The sequence below is a fragment of the Pangasianodon hypophthalmus genome, chromosome 19 (genome assembly GCF_027358585.1).
Source record: "Pangasianodon hypophthalmus isolate fPanHyp1 chromosome 19, fPanHyp1.pri, whole genome shotgun sequence".
NCBI classification, from domain to species: domain Eukaryota; kingdom Metazoa; phylum Chordata; class Actinopteri; order Siluriformes; family Pangasiidae; genus Pangasianodon; species Pangasianodon hypophthalmus.
Genome location: NC_069728.1, coordinates 14,647,091 through 14,669,618, shown reverse-complemented (window position 1 = coordinate 14,669,618; position 22,528 = coordinate 14,647,091). Strand labels below are relative to the sequence as shown.

Here is a 22,528-nt window from a genome sequence, read left to right as displayed (position 1 = left end):
AGACATGACCATATTTAAAATACATTTTATATCTATTTGTATTTGATTATTCAGTTGCAATGAAATTACAGAACAGTTCATTCATTCATCTTCAGTAACTTCTTTATACTGGTTGGGGTTGCAGTGGATCCAGCATCAGGTGGGAATAAACCCTGGGTGGGGTGCCAGTCCATCACAAGGCACCATGAACACACTCATTCACATCTGGGGCAATGTTCTAGGAAGGTGGGAGGAAACCGGAGAACCTGGAGGAAACCCACAAGGACACAGAGAGAACATATGACACTCCACGAAGACATGAACCTGAGCTCTCGAATGAACCCTAGAGCTGTGAGGGGGTAACTGTACCCCTGCGCCACTGTGCCATTGTGCCACTGTGCCACCCAGACTAATTAATATTATAGTAAGTCAATGAAAAAGAGGTACCTAACTTAAAGTATAAACTGGAAATATGAATAAACAGCACGTATAATGTGGCCAACAAGATGTGTGTCGTAATTCTTGGACATAGTTTTGTAAGTCTAGGATATAGCCACACAGTGGACTGTACTTATTAATTCATTAAAAACACACATTTTACCATAGAAAGCAATAAGGATGTTTCTGGAAAAACAGTAACAGCTACATGATTTGTAATAATCATTTATAAACAGTAGGTAACATGGTGCCAGCTCCAGGGTTCCTGCTTTGATATAATACTGTCTGTGTGGAGTTTCACACTGTTACCCCCATGTCTACATGGGTTTCCTCCTGGTTCTCTGGTTTTCTCCCATCTTCAAGAAACATGTCCATGCCATGCAATGGACTGGTGTCCAATTCAGGGTGTATTCCTGCCTAGCATCCAAGGTTCCTGGGGTTTGATTCTGAATCTAATGTGACCCTGACCAGGAGAAAGCTCTTACTGAAGATGAAAAAAAGTAAAAACAGTCTGTCACTGTAATGATTTTGAAATCAAAGAAAAAAACATTGTGTCACATTAAAAATATGCATACTGCGTCGAAATGCTAAACAACCCCTTTGAGAACATTTCTGATCCCACTAGAGGCAAATGGAAAATGTGTGTGTGTGTGTGTGTTTGTGAGAGAGAGAGAGAGAGAGAGAGAGAGAGAAAGAGAGAGGGATAGATAGATAGATAGATAGATAGATAGATAGATAGATAGAGAGAGAAAGCTAGGACGCTTATCACTATACCTCTTTACACATATAGGAACATTCTCTACATGCCTCCTCTATAGACACACTGAGTTAGCAGATAAAAGGCTGCGTCCTTCTATTAATAAGAGTACAGTATGAGTGCATGAGTCACACAGCTGTCAACAGTGACTGTAAGGGGAAAATATATGCATATAGAGATGTGTGACAGATTAAAGGATTTGATTTGTAATTATCACGTGGGCGGCACAGCGACAGCTCCAGCATCGTGGTTCTATCCTGAGCTCTGGTCTGTGTGAAGTTTCACATGTTCTCCCCGTGTCCGTGTGGGTTTCTACTCTAAAATCAGCCCTAGGTATGAAGAAGTATGTGCATGGTGCCCTATAAGATATTAAACCAGAACGTTTTGACATCCAATAGGGTCAAAGAAGATATGACATTCCAAACATTTTTTATTCTTATAAACAATATTTTAGTGTAAACTATTAAGATATATTCAGTGGCTTGAAAACATCATAATTATACAATTAGCTCATTGATCCATGTCAGATATATTAACTTTGTCCTGAATGTCCCTATTATCTCATATAGAAATTTGATGGATTTGATAAATGTCAATAATTAATAAAATGCCTTTGCAGAAACTGAAATGATGTGATTGTGTGAATCAGTTTCTTTTATTTGTGTATCCTTTAATTTAAAGGATCTTTTTGGGTTTTTCATTAAAAAAAAATTTAAATAAATAAATAAAAAATCAGATGATTCCAAGTAAAACCTTAATAGTAAAACCTTTTTTTAGGATCTCTTGAGGAACCACATTTTTTAAAAGAGTGCATTCTCTCAAAACATCCTAGAGGCTTCTCCGGTTTGTTACCTACATAGAAAATTTTTCCCGTGCCAAAAGATTACATGTCAAATCTCTGGAGAGACCTAGAACTAAAAAAAAATAAAACAAAGAATGTTAAAAGAACATTTTTATTAGTGTGTAGAAACAGCACCATTACTTTGTGTTTTAAATTCAGAATACAATTTACTCGAACAACATTTTCATCTCTACACCAGCCTTTAGCAGGGAAATCATCAGTAAAAAATCATTAAAGTATAAATCCAGTGTCTGGCGTGACGATGATCTGCTCGGGTGGAGTGGGTAAAACATGGCTGGATGAATCAGGAACGGTTCCTGTCACTTCACTAAGGCGAGATCAGTCAGGTGTGTAAATGGAGTGTGTTTGCCGCTCCGTTGCCTCACAGAGGGAGGAGACAGATCCTCATACGGAGTGGTGTGACCCCCGTCCGTGACTGAGGCACCTCGTAACACACACTCCTGTTACTGAGGTCTGCAGCTTTGCTGATCCATTTTCTTTTGAATGTGCATCCTTTGTGCTGAATTTTTTTTTATATTGCAAATCTTTAGAAACAATTTTTCTCAAGTGTTTCTAATGATTGCTTTCATCATATCCTCAATGACATTCATTCAACAGTCAACACAAATCACAACACAAAGATAAGTTTACAGGCTTGTGCTTTAATCAGTACTGAAAAAACACTAGCTGTTGAACCACAGAACCCAGGCAAAACTGAGATATTAATACACAGAAAATGAGTTTATAAATGCAGTCCCTGAACTGTGAAATGATCATTAAAAAAAAAATCAAGCAAAGGAAGAAAAAACTTTAATAAAACATTGACTGCTATTAAAATATCTGCCTGGAGGATTTAATTTATGATGAACACTCTGTGGTTTGCTGTTAGGCATCATTTTATTTTATGCCCACATGCAGAATGAAGCCAGAGGACAAAGGACACAATTCAGTCTCAACTCAAGTTCTATGAACTGCTGTCCCTTCATAGACGTGTCTTAATCACACTAAAAAGTCAAACTCCTCCATAAACAAGAGGTTTTTCTGCTTTTATTGTTTCTTTTTTTATCAAAATGTGAAGCAGGTATGCTTGCAAAAGTGAACAGCACTACAAACCGTGTGCCAAACAGCATTACATAAATGAGTCGCATAATAAATGAAGACAAGCTTGAGAAATTCCATCAGCAGATAATACCACAGCAATTTGGAAACAAGTACAATTTTTTTTATTTTTTAAAGAAGAAGGCATACTCTTTTATCCAATGATAGTTACGTTTAATGTTGTGGAACGTCCATGAAACAAGTTAGTTCCTGTTATCACTTATGTTATAGCAGCTATAAACAGTCATTCCTTTACCAGCTTTTCTTTTCACACTCTCGAAATTAATAAGAAAAAAATTGCAACTTATTATGGAGAAGCCAAAAAGAGCAAAACACTCCGTCCTGATGATTTTTTTTCACCATATTGGAAAAAGAAATGTTACAAACAGCTGATACTGGAGAGTACAACAAGAGTGGAGAACTCAACAGCACAGTGGTATATAATAAAAATAAATTCTTGCTGTCTGTATGAGACATGGCTTGGTTAAATACTTAAAGGTTAAATGCGAGACGAGACTGAACAGCATGGATGTTAGATCATTACTTTAGCTAAACAATTTGGCCAAAATATAATTTACACAGCTTCCTCCTCACCTCAAATCTAATGAAATTGATCAGACAAGACATTTTTTGCGTTGAGTTTGCTTCTTTATCTTTGCACTGGAGCTATGAGGCCAAGGTTGCCAAAACAAGTAATGGAAGTCTGGCTTATCCAAATACTTTCCATAATACATTTCCAAATCTTCAAATACTCACTTCAAAAAACATTATAAATCTACATAATCTCATTTTTAAAATATTTATTTAAATAGCAAGGAGAATCCATATTCACTACTTTAAATTTAAGGTGGAACTACATTATCATCTGCATCACTTTTTAGAAATACGTAATTTTTTGTTTTTTCAAGATGGCTACCACATAACATTCCAGCATTCTTCTACACATTTCATGCTTATAGATTACAGCGAGTCACATCAGCAAGGATGTCTGAGCAAGGATGAGATTTACAAAAAATATTTTACATGAGATGAGACTTCCTTTACTTTGTTAGCTACCTTATCCTTGTAGACAAATCTATAGACACAAACATACACTAAACATGTCTTGGCCAATCGACAACAAATGTCTCTAAACATAATAAATCAAGTCCTTTTCTGTAGGTGAACCTCTTCTAGCTCTTATAGTGTTTCTTTAGGCTATATTCTAAAAATACACCCTTTCTCTCTGTGACCTATGGTGAGGAATGTTTTGCCAAACCTATTAAAGGGTTCAAATGTGGCCGAAGGGACTCGTTTCTCTCCAGTCCATGAGGGACAGAACACGCCACAGCAATGTCAGCGTCCCTCAGAACAGCCTCTGCTGCATTTCCTGCACCAATGACAGGCGGTCACACACGGTAAAAATGATTGGGTGCAAGACCCCATTACCCCCCGCAGCAAGAGTGTGTGTGTCTGTGGAGGAGGAGGAGAGCTCGATTGCGCGCACACACACACACACACACACACACACTCACGCAAACGCACACTCGCATCTGTGCTTACGTGCAATAAATGAGCAGTGTGCACCCATCCGGAGCGAAGCTAATGGGAAAGCAAAGAGCATCATTACCTCAGATGATGTGCGCTTCAATATGTTTCACCTCCACCAGACTCTTTAGAAAATACGGACAGGACATTGTACTGTCTCTACGCTGGAGTTTAGACTTTTATTCTGCCATACACACCATGTCTAAATGGTGTAACATGCTTTTGGGCGATGTGTTTTCTCATATTTGCTAAGTATTCTGCAATGATACCAAGCTATAAACAGCAAGAATAGCTTATTTGAATTAAAGCTTATTTGGACATGTTTTCATCAGTCACATGCAGACTTGAGTTCAAAGCTTTGGCATGTAGCAGCATTATCTCTAACAACCCAAACACAGAACTTTTTCATGCCTCCTTTTAATGTTCATTGTGGCAGCGCGTTTCACCTGAGGATACACAGTTCTTGCTAAGATTCTGGAAACGCGACCACTTACGATAACGGTCACAGTACATGAAAGAACTGATGAAAGGGGGAGAAAAGCGTCGACGGCGTCATCACTCCTCCCTCTTTCCTTCTCTCATCGCTTCTGACAGCCGAGTGTAAATCCTGAGCCTCGTTCCCTGAGACTGTTCTGGATTTTAGACGTAGTCCTGCAGGCTGTAAAGGGCCTTGGTGTCCTGAGGTCGCTTGCGAGATGGGGAGTAGTACTGCTGCTGGTGCTGCTGCTGTTCCATCTGGAGTTTCTCCTGCACCGGTTTCTCTTTTTGTTCCAGCTCCGGCTCCGGTGGCTCCGTCTGGCTCTGTTGTTCTCTATGCTCCTTTTTCTGCTGCTCCTGCCTTATTAACTTGTCAGGGTTGGATAATCCGCAATTTGTGGCGCCGTCCCTTCTTCTGGGGCACGACAGACAAAAAATGACACCTCCGGCTAAGAAAAACCCGGCCGACACAAACGCCACGTAAACCGCTCCCCCTGGCTCATACTTTCCACTCTGGGGTACTTTGGAGTCCATAAAGGTGGTGATGACTTCATTGGTGAACCAGGATGCAGGTACAAGGCACAGAAAGCCTGCAAGGACAAAGCATGTTCCTGCAGCAATCGCAGTTTGTACCTTGGAGCTTTGACTACCACCCCAGTGAGTGCATTTAAGCCCCAGGGCTGCCAGCCAGAGCCCGAGTGTTGCCAGCAGGCAGGAGAGGACCATGGTGGTGCGGGCAGTCTGAAGGTAAGCAGGCAGTGCCAGTACGGAGTACTTGAGCGTGCAGCTGAAGATGCCCGTGCTGTACCAGGTGCAGTCCATCCAGAGGCCCTGCATCTGCGAGATTGCCGTCATGATGTTGGAACCCATGGCGACGCTCACTTTCCAGTTGGGCAGCAACGTGGCCATGGTGGCACCCAGAACCCCGAGCAGCGCCAGGATGAAGGCGAAGATCTGCATAGTGGATGAGGGCATGATGTCTTTGGCGTCCTTCCCCTTTTCTTTCTGTCTTTTTTCTTTTCACCTTGCGGCGCGGCCCCCGTCTTCGCTCTGCGTCTCCCTATCACCACTGCTCAGGCCAGATAATTTCCTCAGCACGGGCTCCAGCGGGCTGCGATAAAGAGCGAAATGAGAATTGAACTGAGCAAGCAAGCGTGACGTCCTGACAGATGAGGCGCATGGGGCTGGTGCCTGGGATGGGAGACTGTATTTTTTCTTTTTTTGCTCTCATTCCCTCCCTCCTTCCCTTTCGCTTTTTAGGACATTAACAGCCTGCATTTTAACTCTGCATTTCAGCATCATGGAAGTGACATTGTGCTTTTTGAAAGGCTAATTATTCTTTCTGCTTGTCCAACTGCGGAGTAGCCCTTCTAGCAATGGGCGCTGGGGGCTACAACAATCTTCTTGTCAAAAAAAAATGCCAGGTAAAACACTAGCATAGAAAAATGGAGTCTACTATTTGGACAAGCATGCCTGTTTTGTGAGAGTTAATTGATTTTGCTCTTATCTCTGCCAGCCAGCATGAAAAAGCAAAATCGCCCATTTCCTTTGTTCATCTTGCTATTGTGGTTGGTGTAATTCATAGATAAGAATGTGCAACGCTGATAAAGCGAATCGCACATCAGTCATGTCGTATAATCTACAATATTAATACTTACCTTCTTGATGGGGTTCATAGTGCGGTATAGGTGCATCATGGCATCTCGGAGAGATTTAAAATTAAAAGACGAAAGGAATCAGTTCCTACAAAACAAAAAAATAAATACAAGTCAAAATGTCACCTTAGAGCCTTACTTTGTCCTGTTAATATAAGAATTTGTCCTGTTAATAAATGAATGAATAAATAAATCCTCCAGCCTTGTCCTTGGTGTGACACAGGCAGAGCTCGATGTGGAACTGACGGCAATCTAAGTGCACTAACCCTGAACACTGAACAACCGTTTCCTCACCTGAAGGTCATTCAGTCTCTCAAGCGAAGACAATGTGCCACATTTATTTTCTCACAGAGAACATCTGCAACAAATTAACTTCTGTTAAAAGCATGAAATAACCTAAATGAAATACACCAGGAATCCTTCTACCCTCTAAAGTTCTTCTTTTCCCCTCAAGATGTGGAAGAAATTATAGATACACGAATGGAAAGAATACTGGAAAGCATGCTTTGGTGAGAAAGTTGTGATTGTACACACTACTGGAAACCTGTGATTAAAGTAATCTACTGTAAACATCTATATCCCTAATTACTGCAGTCAGTGTGGACCTCCCACATGACCACCTGCACAGAGACACATGAGTGGAGGACGTAAATGTACAAAATTACTGTCTCTCTGTCACCCCACCTCTTCTTCCAAACCTCCCACTGAATACAAATGCCATTTACACACTCCTCCAGTCTGTACAATGTAGAAAATATAAGCTTTAACCTTGTGATGTCCTTAGAATTTAGCTAATTTTTGTCATTTCTTTATTTCCTCTTTGGTCCCGAAATACACTGAATCATTTTTTTCCCCCATCCAACTCAGCTTTAAATCTGATCCATGATTTTGTCAATTCTTTGAGCTGTGTAGTATTTTAGAAAAAAGGGTTCTTAAATAGGTAAGGGTCCTAGAAAGGTTTTGTAAAGGGGTTCTACTCAGAACCTTTTATGTGTGGAAAACCCTCTGTTGTAGAACTTCTAAAGGTTTAGAAATTCGCATTTTTACTGAAAGGTCACTATTAAATCTAAGCAAATGTATTATATTTGACCATGTTAACAAAAGTGCACATTTTCCTTGAGTTCCTTCAGCATCTCCTTCCACTGAAGCACGTGTTTTTCAATGAAAGTTGTTGCTGACAAAATAATTGAAAAAAAAAAGAAAAAAATTATATTAAGCTAGAAACAAATACAAAAAGAAGCACTTTCACTAGTCTCAGATGTTTCAACCCTACTATAAGGGCTATGTGGTGGAAATTTTACATAATTACATATGAATAAAGTCACAATAAGAGGTTTAAACACTAACTCCACCTCAAATTCACCTCAAAAGAACTGTGTGAATTTCTATTGAAAGAAATTGAAATTGAAATTCAGTTTTAATTTTTCAAACTGAAAATTAATTGCAGGGAATTTTAAAGTCTTACCTGAATTACTATTTACTAATAAGTCACGTTCATAAATATTAGTAATTTTCACTTCTAACATTGCTGAACGAGCTAACGTAAACTAACTTTACAGGCTATTTGCTAAGATCTCCTCTGTTAAATCTCCTCAGCTAGATTATATTAGCTAAACTTGATGTATTTTTGAGAGGATTTTAATGTTACATCTACAGTTTAATGTTAAATCTACAGTTTAATCATTTTTTCCTGTTAATATGATTTAGCTAGCCAATAGGTTCAAAACAAGGATTTTCTGAGCGGATGTAAAAATTCATAATGTTCACTGCTAATGGTAGCTAGATGGCTAACAAAAGCTAACTTGAAAGGATACATCAGAAAACCTTATCAATCATGAAACCACACCTACACAAAAATACTTGAAAGGCCATATATAGGCAAAAAATACAGTCACATCTGTACCACTCCTCAAAAACTGGGTAAAAACTTGAACAAAGTGCATACAGGAAACTCTGTAGGCCTGTCTTCCTGTTATTACTCATTTCTCCTGCTAGACTTTAGCGCTCTGCTAACTGCATTCCTTACGAGCCACTTTATCAAAGGTCATCACAATATTTAATCAGTAAATATTCTGTACAGAAGTAGCAGAAATGTCACAGGCTGGTCCTGACCTTGCAAAAATAACACACAGTGGGAGCAGAGCATTAAAAAAATTGTGCCTTTGGTTAGTGTTGGCATGATTTCAGTTACTGTGATTGGCACAAAACCATCTTTAAACATTGTAGATTTAATAGTTTTCCATTTCCACTCAGAAATGCCCATCTCAGGCCATTTAGCCTCTCTGTATGAAAAGCAACAGAGAGGCACAGGCCTGGATTGGTGTATTTGTCGCATATAAAGCCCTCGACTGTTTAGGGAGCGTGGGAATAAGAGATGGGAACCATCACATTTCTCATAGTGCATTTTCTCATAGCTTTCTTTCTCATAGTGCTGTTTCTTCCCCAACACTGATTCCAGCTCTTTCTGCCTCTACATGCTGTTTCTCTTATCCTGCTTTCTTGTTATGTAATCACCAAAGCCATAAAGTGTGTGCCAAGATGTTTCTTTTTTATTTATCCAGGTTATTCAGTCATGGGCAGTATTATTGGAAATTATATATTGTAAAAGTCTGATGAGAATTAGAGAACACCCTGAGCATATCATTATGCTTCTCATAACGAATAAAATCATAACTGATTAATTATGTATTGTCTTCTTTTATTAAAGCTGCTATAGGACAAAGAAAGTATGACTTTAATTACAGCCTCTGATGGTCCACAGGTTATTAATTCTGCATCGGTTTGGACACAGTAATTATATAAATACTTAAACAGGTAACACTTCACATTAAGTGATGATTAGTAATCATTTGTTATACTGTTATTACATCATAGATTACCAATAATTAGTATAATCACTGAATCAATTAAGCCTAAATGACTAATACTTAGTGAAAGATTCAATGAAGTAAACATGCATTCATTTAACCACTACTTAATAATATGTACTTCCTAACTATTTATTAATCTCGATCTAATACTTAGTAATAACTAAGCATCAATGATAATTTAATATGGCTTAGTGGTTAGCACTGCTGCCTCACATCTCTGGGATTAGGGGTTCAATCCTGTCTCCACCCTGTGTGAGTGGAGTTTGCATGTTCTCCCCCTGCTTTGGGGTTTCCTCCCCCCAGTCCAAAGACATGTGTTGTAGACTAATTGGCATATCCAAACTGTCAGCAGTGTGTGTGCGATTGTTTTATTGATTTATTAACAGCACAATTAATTCTTTTTTGTTAAACCTTAAAGTACCCTAAAGGTTAAATCTATATTCCTTTACAGTTATTTGGTTTGTTCCTCAAGGAGAACCCTTATGGGGAGGTTTTCAATCACAGAGGCTTCCAAGTAGGACACTTTTAAGAAGCAAAGAACAATAAGAACCCTTGAGGAACCTTTCTCTCTATTCCGCCAACATCCCCCCTACCGAGTATAAACTGTAACACATTAAGGGGTGCATAATAATAATGCTGTTATATTATTATTTAATATTTGTCACGTAATACATTTGGTAGTTTTTAGCACTGAGTCTGAAGAAGCAAACTTCAGACACCTGATTAATCACTACATTAAGTGCTATGTGTTCCCTTATTAATGTAGGGTTATACACAGTTATGAGCTGGATACACCTGCTGAAGAATTTGAGCTTTTTTTCCTGGCTACAGAATATCAATCTAACAAACAAATAAACAAACAAACAAACAACAACCAAAACCATACAGTTGCCTAGCACTGTGAAAAAAGACAATCACAATTGGCTTTCACTGATTTTGGCTCAGCTGGTACCATCCATGTGAAATCCACCTCAACCATGAGCATTAGAGACCTGAATCAAAATGAATTCAGGTAATAGCAGGACAGAACGTTGTATTACCTGCTATTAAAAGAATACAACATGCTCATTGCGTATAGTGACTGCAGCCACCATCACTCTCTCTGTGTGGCTCAGACACAACTGATGTAAACGGCTTATTTACTTACACAGATAAACACTGACGTGGTACAGGGTTACTATTATATCCTTAGTTTTTTTTCTCCTGAACTTCAAATGTATTCAAATTCTTCATATTCTGAAAGTATCTGTGTGCTCTTTAAATCTTTCTTAAGTCCTTGTTGTGCTCATTGATATTCCTATTAGAAAAGATTCTGAATAGATTAATGTGAGGCCACCATGTTGGTATTCGCACTCTGCAATTTAAAGTCCACCATTGATATATAGCGCAAAAATAATGAAAAAGCTGAGGTGAGTTACGTTTTCCTGAAATAAAACCCAAAATAAGTGTTGTGGTAATATATTTTATGTTTATTTTTATGTCCATATTTTATTTGCTTCAATGGTAAGGAGAGGAACTGATGTTAGCTTGTGCTTGTATTAGCTAAGTTATTGACCTAGCTAAGTTAGGTAGTCAGTTTTCTCTAAAAACATTAGCTAGCTATGTTAACTTTCTACATTACACTAGTTATTCAGTTCAGTTAAATTCAGTTAAGCAAGTAAGCTGATTCTATCAAAAGAAACATCATTTTACTATTGAGGCTAAAAGCAAGATGTTAGCTTGTTCATGTATTAGCTAATTTAACAACCTAGCTAGGTTACCTACTCGGGTCTTGCTACAAACTTTATGGTAGCCTGGCAAATTTGATTATTTATTCAGTTATTTTATTATTTAAGTTTAGTTAAACAACTTAGTCAGCTCTGTCAAAAGAAGTGTCAATTTTGTAGTCAGAATAAAAGTAACAAGAAGAGGTGAAGTTAGTTTGTGCATGTATTAGCTAAGATAAAAACCAACTTGGTTAACTAGTCCATTCTCTCTACAAACATTAGCTAGCTCCATTAGACTATCTATTCAGTTTATTTAAGGTCAGTTAAGCATATAAGGCAACTCTGTCATATTGAAAGAAATGACAATGTTGCAAATGGACTAAACTGATAAGTGCAATTTACAGATGGTAATGTTTAGGCTCTTTTTTTTTTAAATTTTCAAACAAAAACATGACATTAGGAAAAAGTCATGTTGGATTCTGCAGGAAACAAAAAGATCTTTGATTCCGTCACTTATTTTGATTCTTTGATTAATAAAATTTTCATGCAAATTTCATATAAACCTACCATACCTAACCTACCATATATAACTTGTGATTTGCAATATTACCCTATAATGGATATGGTTTTTTAATTATTTTAATTATTTTTTTTACATTTTAGGTTTCTATTTATGTTTTTCTGGCCGGGAAATTAGCTCTGTTCCAAGCTGTAAAAGATCTTCTTGTCCTGGCTCCATAAAAGTTCCAGATGAAGGTGGGATCAGATGGGCAGAAGGGGAAGGTTTGTCACTGTTTTCAGTGCAATTACAATTCAACTCACAGACAGCAGAGGGCTCCTAACATGAATGAAAAATAATCATCAGACAATTTTTACTTAAAAATGAAAGGAAGTCAGGTGATGTAAGGAAGGCACTTATGTACTGCTGGACTGATGGCTTTGGTAGTGCCTAACTTGGGGTCTAATATACGTATCTCTGTGCGTATCTGCCAAATGAGTGACAGATTAGTTTTTGTTATGTACAGTAACTCAGAACATGGATATACTATGTTTGTTGGTCCAGGAAAACCCATTAGATGTCTGATTTGGACCAGGATTTCTGCCAACCATACACTTTGACACCTCAGCTTTAAGGAAACATGACCACCAAAAGAATGTTGAACCATGTTTATTTACTTTGTAAGCTTGCCTCGGCACATTCCTGCATTGTGTAAGGAGCCAATTCAACAAACAGGGGTAAAACAGGTAGTTTGTCTAAAGATATCTAAAACTAAGTGTGTTTATCTCATGCTTTAATGAAGTTGTCGGATAGCTACGTGCCATAATTAAAATGACATAAGTCAAATCATTTCAGTTTGTAATCAGATAAAGCTTGTTAAATGTCCATGATGCTCCTGTGTTGCAGTTGAAATGAAATCTTCAAATGCAATTTTCTCTTTTTTCACTTTTGGGGGTAATCAGATTTTAAAATGGTGGTATTTGACTAAAACTGAAACATATTTCAGTTCAGGGATTTCTGTATTTTTCAAAACCACATATCGTCAAAAAATATGAAAATTTCACCATGTGAAGGGTTTTCCCAGGCTGCCACACATACTGTAACTCATGTCTACTTTTGCAGATAATACTTAAACAGATAATAATAATAATAATAATAATAGTTTACTTGTATACTTTCATCCAACACTTTAGTAAGGGAAGAGAAAGAGTAGTGTAAGTGTACAAACCTGGACACACTACTCCAGCTTCCACAGCAAGACCCGGGAGGTATCCTGACAGTCTGTTCATCAGTGAGGTGTGTGTGAGGTCTTTTACATCCAGCCACGTGTGAGATCAGAAAGATGGTGTCCAAAGAGCGTCGAGACAGAGAATAAAAATGAGACTACAAAATCAGTGACTTGAGACTCTCCAGGTTCAGCATGCTGAGATGTGCATGTGTGCGTGCGTGTGTGTGTGTCCATGTGTGTATCCCAAGTAAGAGAACAGAGCGCAGAGTTGATCTTTATTTTCCCTCTTTCTCACACACTCATCAGTGTTCAGAGTGCCCCTTCCTGTAGACGAGAGGGAGTGTGTGTCAGGGGCTGGAGCCTCACACACTGTTTGTGTGTGAGTGAAGTGGGCCGGACTTGCACTCCTCCACAAAGGTGTTACTGTGGCAACGCTGGCTTCTCACATCACATTCACACATCACATTCAGTGTTTCATTCCTTCTTGAATTTCTCCAGTGAGATCTCCATGCCCATGCCTCTCTTTTTTCGGATAAGCTTTAAAGAACATGTCTCAGTGCTTTCCTCAGTGAGCCAGGAGCAGGAAGGAGAGAGTGGGAGAGAGAAAGCAGAGGATTTAGGTAACCCCTGCTTTCTCTGAGAGGTGAGGAACCTTATTTCTCCTCTATAGTGGATAGCAATCACTCCCCCTCTCCTCCAAATGAAAAGGTGTCCAAGATGGCACACAGAGGTGGTATGAAAGCTCCTCGTCCCACACACTCATGATTATCATCGCCCACTTAAGTCCCGAACAAAGCAAGTGCTCGAGAAAAGAGCTGTCATTATGACTCATTTGAGCGCTATTCTTTCTCTCTATAAGCCATACGAGCAGCATGAACCAGTGTTTCAGTCTCTTTTCACCCTCTTAAAAAAATTAAAATTAATTTAAATTAAAAATTATTGGCACCTTTCCAAAGAATAGGCAAAACACTGTTCTATAAAATAATTAACATTACTTTACATTACCACTCAAACATTACATTACCACTCAAACAATAGTCATGTAGCAGAGGTGGTTGGATTTAAGCGTGCAAGCTTTTATTGAAAATCCAAATCAACAGGTCAAAATCGTAAAAAGGAATCAGGCCATGGTACGTCGATCAGATATCCTGAACAATGCAGGGCAATCAAACTCACAAATGAGTTTAGCAGGGAGTGAACTGGTTAAATACACTGAACAAATGAGATTAAGGTGAGTATTTTTTTTAAACCTTACCTTTAACTTTACCTTTAACAAAATAATTCTCAGAAGAATGCTTCCTTTCTACTTTATAATTATAGTTTTATTTAAATTTTTACTTTATTTGTTTTAATTTTAATTAATTTTTATTTATTTAAAAATTCTATCCACCAATAGCAGCCTTAGTGTATAGCCTTCATAGGTTGCACACCTGCGCAAACTTCCAGATCATCAGTTAACAAACTAAAAAATAAACCCCATCAAATACCTGTGGTCTGAATTGATGCTAGAAATCCATGTGCACATTCTTAAGAATATGAAAGAACTTAAACTGTTCCGTATGGAGGATTTATCCAAGATTCTCTGCCAGTGTCCTCAACCATGTTAGACATTACAGGAACAGTGCTGTTATTTTCTACTGTAGGGGCTTCAACAAATATCAACTGTAGGGCTGCTGATAAGATAATATTTACTGAAACAAAATATATTCAGGACCCGCCATATGTTTAAGCTTAAATATTGTTTTCAATGTATGTTATTAATTTCATCCATTCATTTTTGAAAGGTGCCAAGAATTTGGAGTATCCCAATCAATAGAAGATACAATCAAAACAATGAAACAGGACATATGTGAAACCAATCAGCAAACTCGAACCAAGTAATGCATGTGGAACTCGAAAAGCCATGTGGGTCAGACTGAGGTTAGATGTGACTGCCTTTGTTATTAGCTTTCATCTGATAAAAATACAAGCAGATTAACAAATTTCAAGTCAAAGCAGAAGAGTAGAAGAGAAATTTTATTAAATATTACAACATAAGCTTATTATTATTATTATTTTTTACAAAAAGAGCTGCTCAGGTAGTGAATATATCATAATTTACAAATAAATTACATAAGACTACAAAAGACATTTCCAGAGGTACTTTAAATACAGTAAATTCATATGAACCACAAAGACATGTACTGCAATTATTTTAACTTAAGAAAATATTTTGTTCAAAGATTTTTCTTGTTCAAGTTCGTAAAAAACATCAAATCAAGCTGTTCTTGTACTGAACTGAGAAAAGCTTTTGTCAAAAAGAGGTACAAATATAAAACAACAATATCCACAAACAGGGAGACACATGTGTGGTCCAAGTATCAGTCCAGAAAGAGTGTTAATGAGAGAAGGCAACGTGTGACTGCAGTGTTCTGAACCAAAGGCAGCAAGTTCACACACAGTCAGTCTTTCAGGCGTTATACAGTCAGCCAAAGATCTGAGTCCACTACCAAGAAGACCTTGTTTTTTATTTCATCATTTATCAAAAGCTTACCCGATCCGAAATACACAGTGATTTTGGATTGGATAAACTGAACTAAATATTAAGCTTGGGTAAGCTGAATGACATCTATTCCATCTGAAGCCACACCCCCAAAACACTCTTGATATGTTTACTCTGTATCGTTTTTTTAACTTTCAATGGGAAAATGCAGTAATTGGAGAGTTCATGTACAAAGCCTTTTAACATTACATTTAGTAAGAGCATTTGTAACTATGCACAGTGAGCTAATTACACTATGTAAGTTGTAGCTGTGAGTAGCTATGACTCTGTTGGTCCTCTCAAAGCAACTTCATTTCTTCAAGTAACTCAAGCAACTTTTTAGCTTGAGCGTTAGGTAACTAATGTAGGCAATAAATAAATGAAGTGCATTCCAAAAATAATCCAAAAGTATGACTTGTTCATTAATTAGTAAATCATTTTAATTGTTGGCAAATTGCTGCTGTGTAAGTGGAATGAAACACTTTGGGACATGCTGTTATTGTAAAATAATCAACTTCAGGATCCTTATCGCATCACACCATCCCATCATTGATTATTTTAACACTACACCAGGTCATGTTTTATTCCTTGTAGACTAACTTCTTTACTTTACTATGTGCTATGGTTTTTACTGCTTTTTTGTCAAACAGAACATATGTTGCTTGACTTATACTAGTGAACAATTGTGCAAATTCTGTTTCAGGGGTCCACATCTTTTTCATATAACTGATGAAATAAAAACAGCTTTAGTACACCCAGACCTTTAAACCCAACCAAAACACAAACTCCTCTAAAGTGTGGAAATGGCAGCTTTCTGGACCCCCATGACTGTGTCATAGAAACTGCCTTCATTAACTGCAGAGTTCAGGCTCTGCACACTGTAGTCCCTAACCAGCAGGGAGCTGACATCCATGTCAGAAGTGTTCTCCATCATGGTCATGTGACTGGAGTTTCTGCCCCTGGCTTCCTGTGGCACGTCCTCTGTGAAGCTCAGTCTCTGAAGCTGGGCTTCCAGTGAGCTGGTGAGGGAACCCAGCCTGGCGCCTGAGCCCAGAGACGGACACGTATTTTCAGGAATGCCAGGCTCTGAATGTGTGTCTCCAACAAGCAGACGGCCTTCTTCTGGTTGAAGCGTCTTAGTCCAGGATCTACTTCTCACTGTGGCCTGGTGGCTCCTCCTAGGGAAAGTCAGATTGTCTCTGAAGCCCCTCTCAGTTGGAGCACTTCTTTTGGCATTTTCTCTCAGCACACAGCGGATAGCCTTCACCACGTTCGCCTTGCTCTCTGGACTACTGTATATAACAGAAATAAAGACAAGTTGAGTCAAATAGAACTGAATAAGCTTTGTTTATCCTTAAGGCGGCAAGGTGGCTCAACTTGCAACTAAAGTGCCATGTCCAGTTTTCATTCTCCATCTATGGCCCTAGCTAACAATTGTAGCTTAGCAGAACACTTTCAGATGTTACAATTCTAGTAATGTTTACTTAATTTGTTTTTCTGTTGTCTTCTGAGAATGTTTCTAGACATTTCTACAATGGTTCTGCAACATTTTTAGCTGTAGGCATGTTACCACAAATGTTTCCATAATTTCCTTGTTGGTGTAATTTCCTTGTTCCGTAATGTCCTCTTGTTGGTGTAACTGTAAGCTTTGTATGTGCAATGTTCTAAAAACATTGTAAATTGTAAATTGCATGATATATTATAATGATATATTATGTAATGTTAGCAGCTTAGCACTAAAACAGACCTAATGAATAATTGCTAAAAATTCTAATAATGAGGAACACAAAGATTATGGAACATGGTTAAAAAATTTTTCAATGTTTCTGGATGAGTTTCTGTTCTCCAAATGAATTGAAGTGAGACAAACTGTATGATGATGTCATTTCAGCACATGGCCAAAGCTCATCAGCACAGCCAACATATTGGAAGCTGAGATTGAAAATGATATTAACATTAATGTAGTTTTATGATCCAGTTACAAGAAAAACTTCAACCATTTTTTGTCACTTTCTACTAGCAAAACCAAAAGCATGATGGAAATGCTCTGTGCTGCTTGTTGTGTCATCCCAATTCTGATATACTACAGGTATGGCAGTACAGCAAGCTCCACCGAATAGATCCTGGTTTGGGGAAACTAACTAACTAAACTAAACTAACTATGGTGCAGGAACTAAAATCAGTCCATGTTTCTCTGGTGGAAACATAGCTAAATTCCTTGATTTCCTGAAATAGTTTCTGTAGAAATACCCCTACTGTCAGTTTCAGTTTTCAGATATAAATATTTCTTCCTATATTTATACAAGATCACCATCTTACCTGCTGCAGAGCTGAAAAACCGTCTCTGGTCTTCCTTCTACCTCAGACTTAGTGTGGACTAATTCCCAAAGACAGGAGTTCTCAGATCCTAGTAGATAGAAGGAAAGTCTTACACATGTTCTGCTAATTACAATTTGGTTTTATATTGTATTGTCTTACATGTTGCACCATACAAAACATACCTGCTGAGTTTCCAGGTCGGAGATGTAGAGATGTGGCTGGAATGAACCAGCGGAATTTGAAAGGGTCCAGATCTCCAGAGCGGGACCCTGTCTATATGAGCAAACATAAAGCATTAGCATTACATTAGAATTTACAGCATGAACCAATACTGAAGTACAACTATTATTTCTTTTCCTCTTGCAAATTTGTCAAAAATAGGTTACAGGCAGGAACTGGGATCTGATTGGGTATAGTGCTGTTTCAAGTGGGAACTCTGGTCTGATTGGTTACAGTAGCGTTTTGGATGGAAACTGCAATCTGATTGGTTATAGTGACATTTTGGGTGGGAACTATGTTCTGATGGGTCACAAAGGGCATAAGGGGCAGGAAATTGGCTATGATTTGTTACAACTGTTTTGAGCAGGAACTGCAGTCCAATTAGCTATGCAAGGAATAAAACACTTGGGGGTATAAACGAGGGAAGTAGGGGGCTGCCAGGGCTGCAGCTGGGGAATCTTTAAGTTAATAAGGCAAAAAAAAAAAAAAAATGCACTGATGATGTGTCCAGAGCCAAGCCCTCTCCCCTGAAGTCTCTGAGATCAGAAAATGGGGTCTGATTAGTCATACTGATGTTTTGGACAGAAACTGTGGTCTGATCATTAAAGTACTTTTGGGACTATTCGTTACAGTGGAACTACGGTCAAGACGTGGTCTGATTGGGTATTACAGCAGTGCAGTAATGAGCAGTCTGATTTTATATAATGGCATTACGGGCAAACTGTGGACCATATGATTACAGTGGTGTTTTGTCCATGAACTGTGGTCTGATTAGTCACAGTAGCAAAATCTATTAGAATTTATACAGTAAAGAAACAACTACATTACAATGTATATTCCCAACATCATCTACATTGAAAACAATTTACAGCATAAACTACATTAAACTCTATAAAAACGAAACTCACCATCCTCTTCTTCAGCTTGATGCTCTCTCGATACACCAAAATAACCGCTCTTTTGAAAACTGCGGTGAAGAAAATTGGTTGTGTTATTAGTGTAACAGTTTCATGATCCGTATTTATCTACTGCTTTTACACAGTAAGGAACAGTACACTCATCTACTGCCTGCCCCACTTTTTAAAATGGTGAAAATGATGCGTGGAGAGGATATTTAAATATATTTCCATTTCATACATGGATGTGAGTCATACTCACTGAAAATTGTGAGTTCCGGCTCTTTCCTTATGCGGCCCAGCGAGGTCATGGGGTTCAGCCAGAGCGCAGAGCCATGGATGATAAACTCTCCCATTGAGATCTCCGTTACCTGAGCCACACACATTACAGATATTTCAGATACTTCTTCAGCTATGCATGTATCCTAAACATGGTTCAATTCTATGCAATTACCATTCCTAACTGTCATTTCACTTATACAAACCTCCTTCTTGGTGCTGCACTGTTCTGCCACCAGCTGATCAAACACAGTGCCGTAATCTTCATAAATCTTCTGCATTTCGTTGATGTGGCTGGCCACTTTCTCCATGGCCCTCAACGCATCTGCAAGAATTAAGACATTTGGAATTTTTCATGTGCTCGTATAGACCAATGAACATACAATATTTATGTCCCTTCCTCTGAGGCTGTGAGAAAGTGTATGTGGCACCTGAGAGATGGCAGTGCTCCTCACTCTCAGGGTCTGTGAGGGACACAAGTTCTCTGAGCAGCAGTGGATATTTGAGGACCCTCTGCACAGGCTTGATGAGGTAGGATTCCAGCGTAGATGAATGCTGTTTGGTGGGGTTCCTCTCCTCCAGGAACTCTTTAAACGCCCTGTCTGTCTTTACTGCAGAGGAACAACAAAAAAACCAATGAAGCCTAATAATGGTATTTTTGTCTCTTATTGTTCTACTTGTGTAGGTGTAATTGAAACTACACAACGAAGAGGAAGGTCTGACGTGACACTTACCTCGCTCGAGAACTTTCTGGACTTTGATATGATTGGCACAAAAGCCACTGTAGAGCTTAAAGTGGTCAGCGTAGTACAGAAAAGATCCGCCCAGTGAAGAAAGCAGTTTCTGAATTTGCAAAATAGGAGAGAAAAGTATAAAAAACATGAAAAAAACCAACATAGAAAAATTATGTTACATAAAAGTATGTGCTTGTGTGCCTGATCAAGGTTTGCATGCTCAATTACCTTGAGCTGCTCCGCTGTCTGGAGTGTCATGAAGTCTGGGGATGAGCTTGTTTTCTCTTCAAGTGTCTGCAGAAACACCCTCTGGAAGTCCAGCATCTCTGGCAGGCTGCCAAACAGAGACTCCATCTAATAAAATATGAGAAAATGGCAAGTGAAGACAACGGAAAAAAACATGTTTGCTTCTTCGTAAGTGAATTAAAAGGGTGTAAGGGACTTGATATACAAGACAAGACTGACGTTTATTGTCACAGAAGTCAAGAGACAATGATGAGACTAAGACATGGACATTTATTCACTCATTCATTCATTCATTCATCTTCAGTCCCGGTCAGAGCTGTGACTGATCCAGCGCCTATGCCGGGGAAACTGGGCATGAGGCTGGAATACACCATGGATGGGATGCCAGTCTATCGCAGGGCACCATGCAAATACTCATTTACACCTAGGGGCAATTATCTCAGCCTATTTACCTCCTGGCATGTTTTTGGAAGGTGGAAAAAAAAGATTTGCTCTTTCTCTCAGCAGCCTCTCGTACCAATTTAAGGGCTACCAACAGTGTGGGAAACACTACAAAAACTACATGTGATGGCTTGCTACAGACGCTCAGCAACAGTCAGCTTGGTGTGTCAGGTGCCAGTGTGGGAAGAAGAGCTCTGCAGGGTGGCTGGCACTCACCTCTCCATGGCTGAGGAAAGTCTCTAAAGGCTTCAGGTAGATCTCGAACAGACAGCCAAGGTCCTGATTAACACACACAGTGCAACAAAGCATTAATGATTCGATAACGTCATCCCAATAGGCAAAACAGTTGATGACGACAAAAAATTGTCTATTCTCAAATCTGATTGGTCAGAAGGTGTTCATTAATTTTCTATAATAGCAGCTCAGTAGTTCCAGTTGCAAAGCAAATCACAGGTTTAGATTAATGTGCTCATACTAATACTTCATTGTTTCTATAGTAACAACTGACACAGGGACTTTATTTAATTTTTTTTGACATTGGAAAGTCTGCAGTTTCTCTGTAATGTTACAAGCTGTATTATTTTTTAACATTTATTAACGCTAAATGTAACTAAAATTGATTAAAAAAAAGTACAAGATGACCTTTTTTAATAAATAAACAAATAATCATTGGCAAATTGCTGTGGTGTAAGAGGAATAGAAGACTTTAGGGCATGCTGTATTAGAAAATAACAAACTTCACAGTGGTAACAGTAACTCAGCTTCGCACTGGGTTGCATCACACCACCCCATCATTGCTTACTTTCCTGTGACAGCACACCCCATTGTTTTATTCCTTACATACACTGTATGGTAAAATGTTTGTGGACACCTGACTCTCACACCCATTTGTACTTGTTGAACATCCCATTCCAGATTTAATCCCTCTTTGCTCTTATAATAACCTCCACTCTTCTGGGAAGGCTTTCCACTAGATTTTGGAGCGTGGCTGTGGGGATTTGTGTTCAATCAGCTACAAGAGCTTTAGTGAGGTCAGGGACCGATGTCAGGCGAGGAGGCCTGGTGCACAGTCAGTGTTCATGTTCATTCCAAAGGTGTTCAGTGGGGTTGAGTTCAGGGGTCTGTGCAAGTCACTCGAGTTCCTCCACTCCAAATTTGGCAAACCATATCTTCATGGAGCTCTCTTTGTGCACAGGGGCATTGTCATGTTGGAACAGGATTGGGCCTCTTAGTTCTCGTGAAGGGAAATTATAATGCTCCAGCATGCAAAGACATTCTAAACAGTTGTGTGCTTCCAACTTTATGGCAAATGTTTGGGTCAGGCCAAATAGTGTACATGTCCAGGTTTAAGCCTTATAATAAACTGGATAGGGCTAAAAAGTAAAAGAAAAAGGAATAATAATCTATATCTAATCTATAAGATTACATTCTAATCTTATAGACATTTCTCTAAAGAGGGGCTTCATCAATAAATCTTCAAGATTGAACCTGTCCAACTGCCCTGTCTTTCTACTACTAGACATTTCAAGATGAACATACACAGGTCTTCTAAGCTTCTAAGAAGCTGGGTTAGACGACGTACCTTCACGTAGGACTTCTCGGTGTCCACAAGCTCCTGGATGACCTTGCGCAGTCTCTCTGTGATGGTCATGTGGCGTGGGCTGCCCCTTGCAGTGCCGCTCTCAGTGGAGTACGGGTTCCTGTAGCCCTCCACGGAGAGGCTTTCATCCTCGGGGTAGGTCTGGTACAGCAGGCACGCTCGCTCCACATTCTGTAAATGAAATGGAGGAGAATCAGG

The 22,528-nt window shown here is 38.8% G+C and overlaps 2 protein-coding genes across 4 annotated transcripts in view; both read right to left on the bottom strand.

Annotated features, from left to right (window-relative positions):
• Positions 1-1,669: 1,669 nt before the first annotated feature.
• On the bottom strand, positions 1,670-13,991 carry LOC113531833 (claudin-20). 2 transcript variants are annotated; one of them, XM_026922756.3, is made up of 3 exons: positions 13,076-13,991; positions 6,776-6,860; positions 1,670-6,228 (listed from the first exon to the last, which is right to left on the bottom strand). In XM_026922756.3, exon 3 carries the CDS (start codon positions 6,090-6,092, stop codon positions 5,280-5,282), a length of 813 nt encoding a protein of 270 aa, XP_026778557.1. In that variant the 5' UTR covers positions 6,093-6,228; positions 6,776-6,860; positions 13,076-13,991; the 3' UTR covers positions 1,670-5,279. The 2 variants fall into 2 exon arrangements, with proteins under 2 accessions (XP_026778557.1, XP_053098129.1); XM_053242154.1 differs by lacking the exon at positions 13,076-13,991 and having other exon boundaries at positions 6,776-7,095.
• Positions 13,992-14,967: 976 nt separating this feature from the next.
• LOC113532133 (rho guanine nucleotide exchange factor TIAM2) overlaps positions 14,968-22,528 on the bottom strand; it is a 48,853-nt gene continuing 41,292 nt past the window's right edge. Inside the window, exons 15-25 of one of the 2 annotated variants that reach the window (XM_053242153.1) lie at positions 22,313-22,501; positions 20,947-21,009; positions 20,272-20,397; positions 20,044-20,152; positions 19,741-19,920; positions 19,516-19,634; positions 19,293-19,401; positions 19,043-19,101; positions 18,098-18,188; positions 17,916-18,003; positions 14,968-16,888 (exon numbers count right to left, since the gene is read on the bottom strand). In XM_053242153.1, coding sequence (XP_053098128.1) covers positions 16,387-16,888; positions 17,916-18,003; positions 18,098-18,188; positions 19,043-19,101; positions 19,293-19,401; positions 19,516-19,634; positions 19,741-19,920; positions 20,044-20,152; positions 20,272-20,397; positions 20,947-21,009; positions 22,313-22,501 — 1,635 coding nt within the window. In that variant the 3' untranslated portion in view covers positions 14,968-16,386. The remainder of the gene's footprint in view (positions 16,889-17,915; positions 18,004-18,097; positions 18,189-19,042; positions 19,102-19,292; positions 19,402-19,515; positions 19,635-19,740; positions 19,921-20,043; positions 20,153-20,271; positions 20,398-20,946; positions 21,010-22,312; positions 22,502-22,528) is intronic. The other variant, XM_053242152.1, reaches the window with a different exon arrangement.

What these genes read in the sequence shown, in the direction of transcription:
- LOC113531833 (XM_026922756.3), bottom strand. Translation starts at nt 6,092, where the DNA reads ATGCCCTCATCCACTATGCAGATCTTCGCCTTCATCCTGGCGCTGCTC.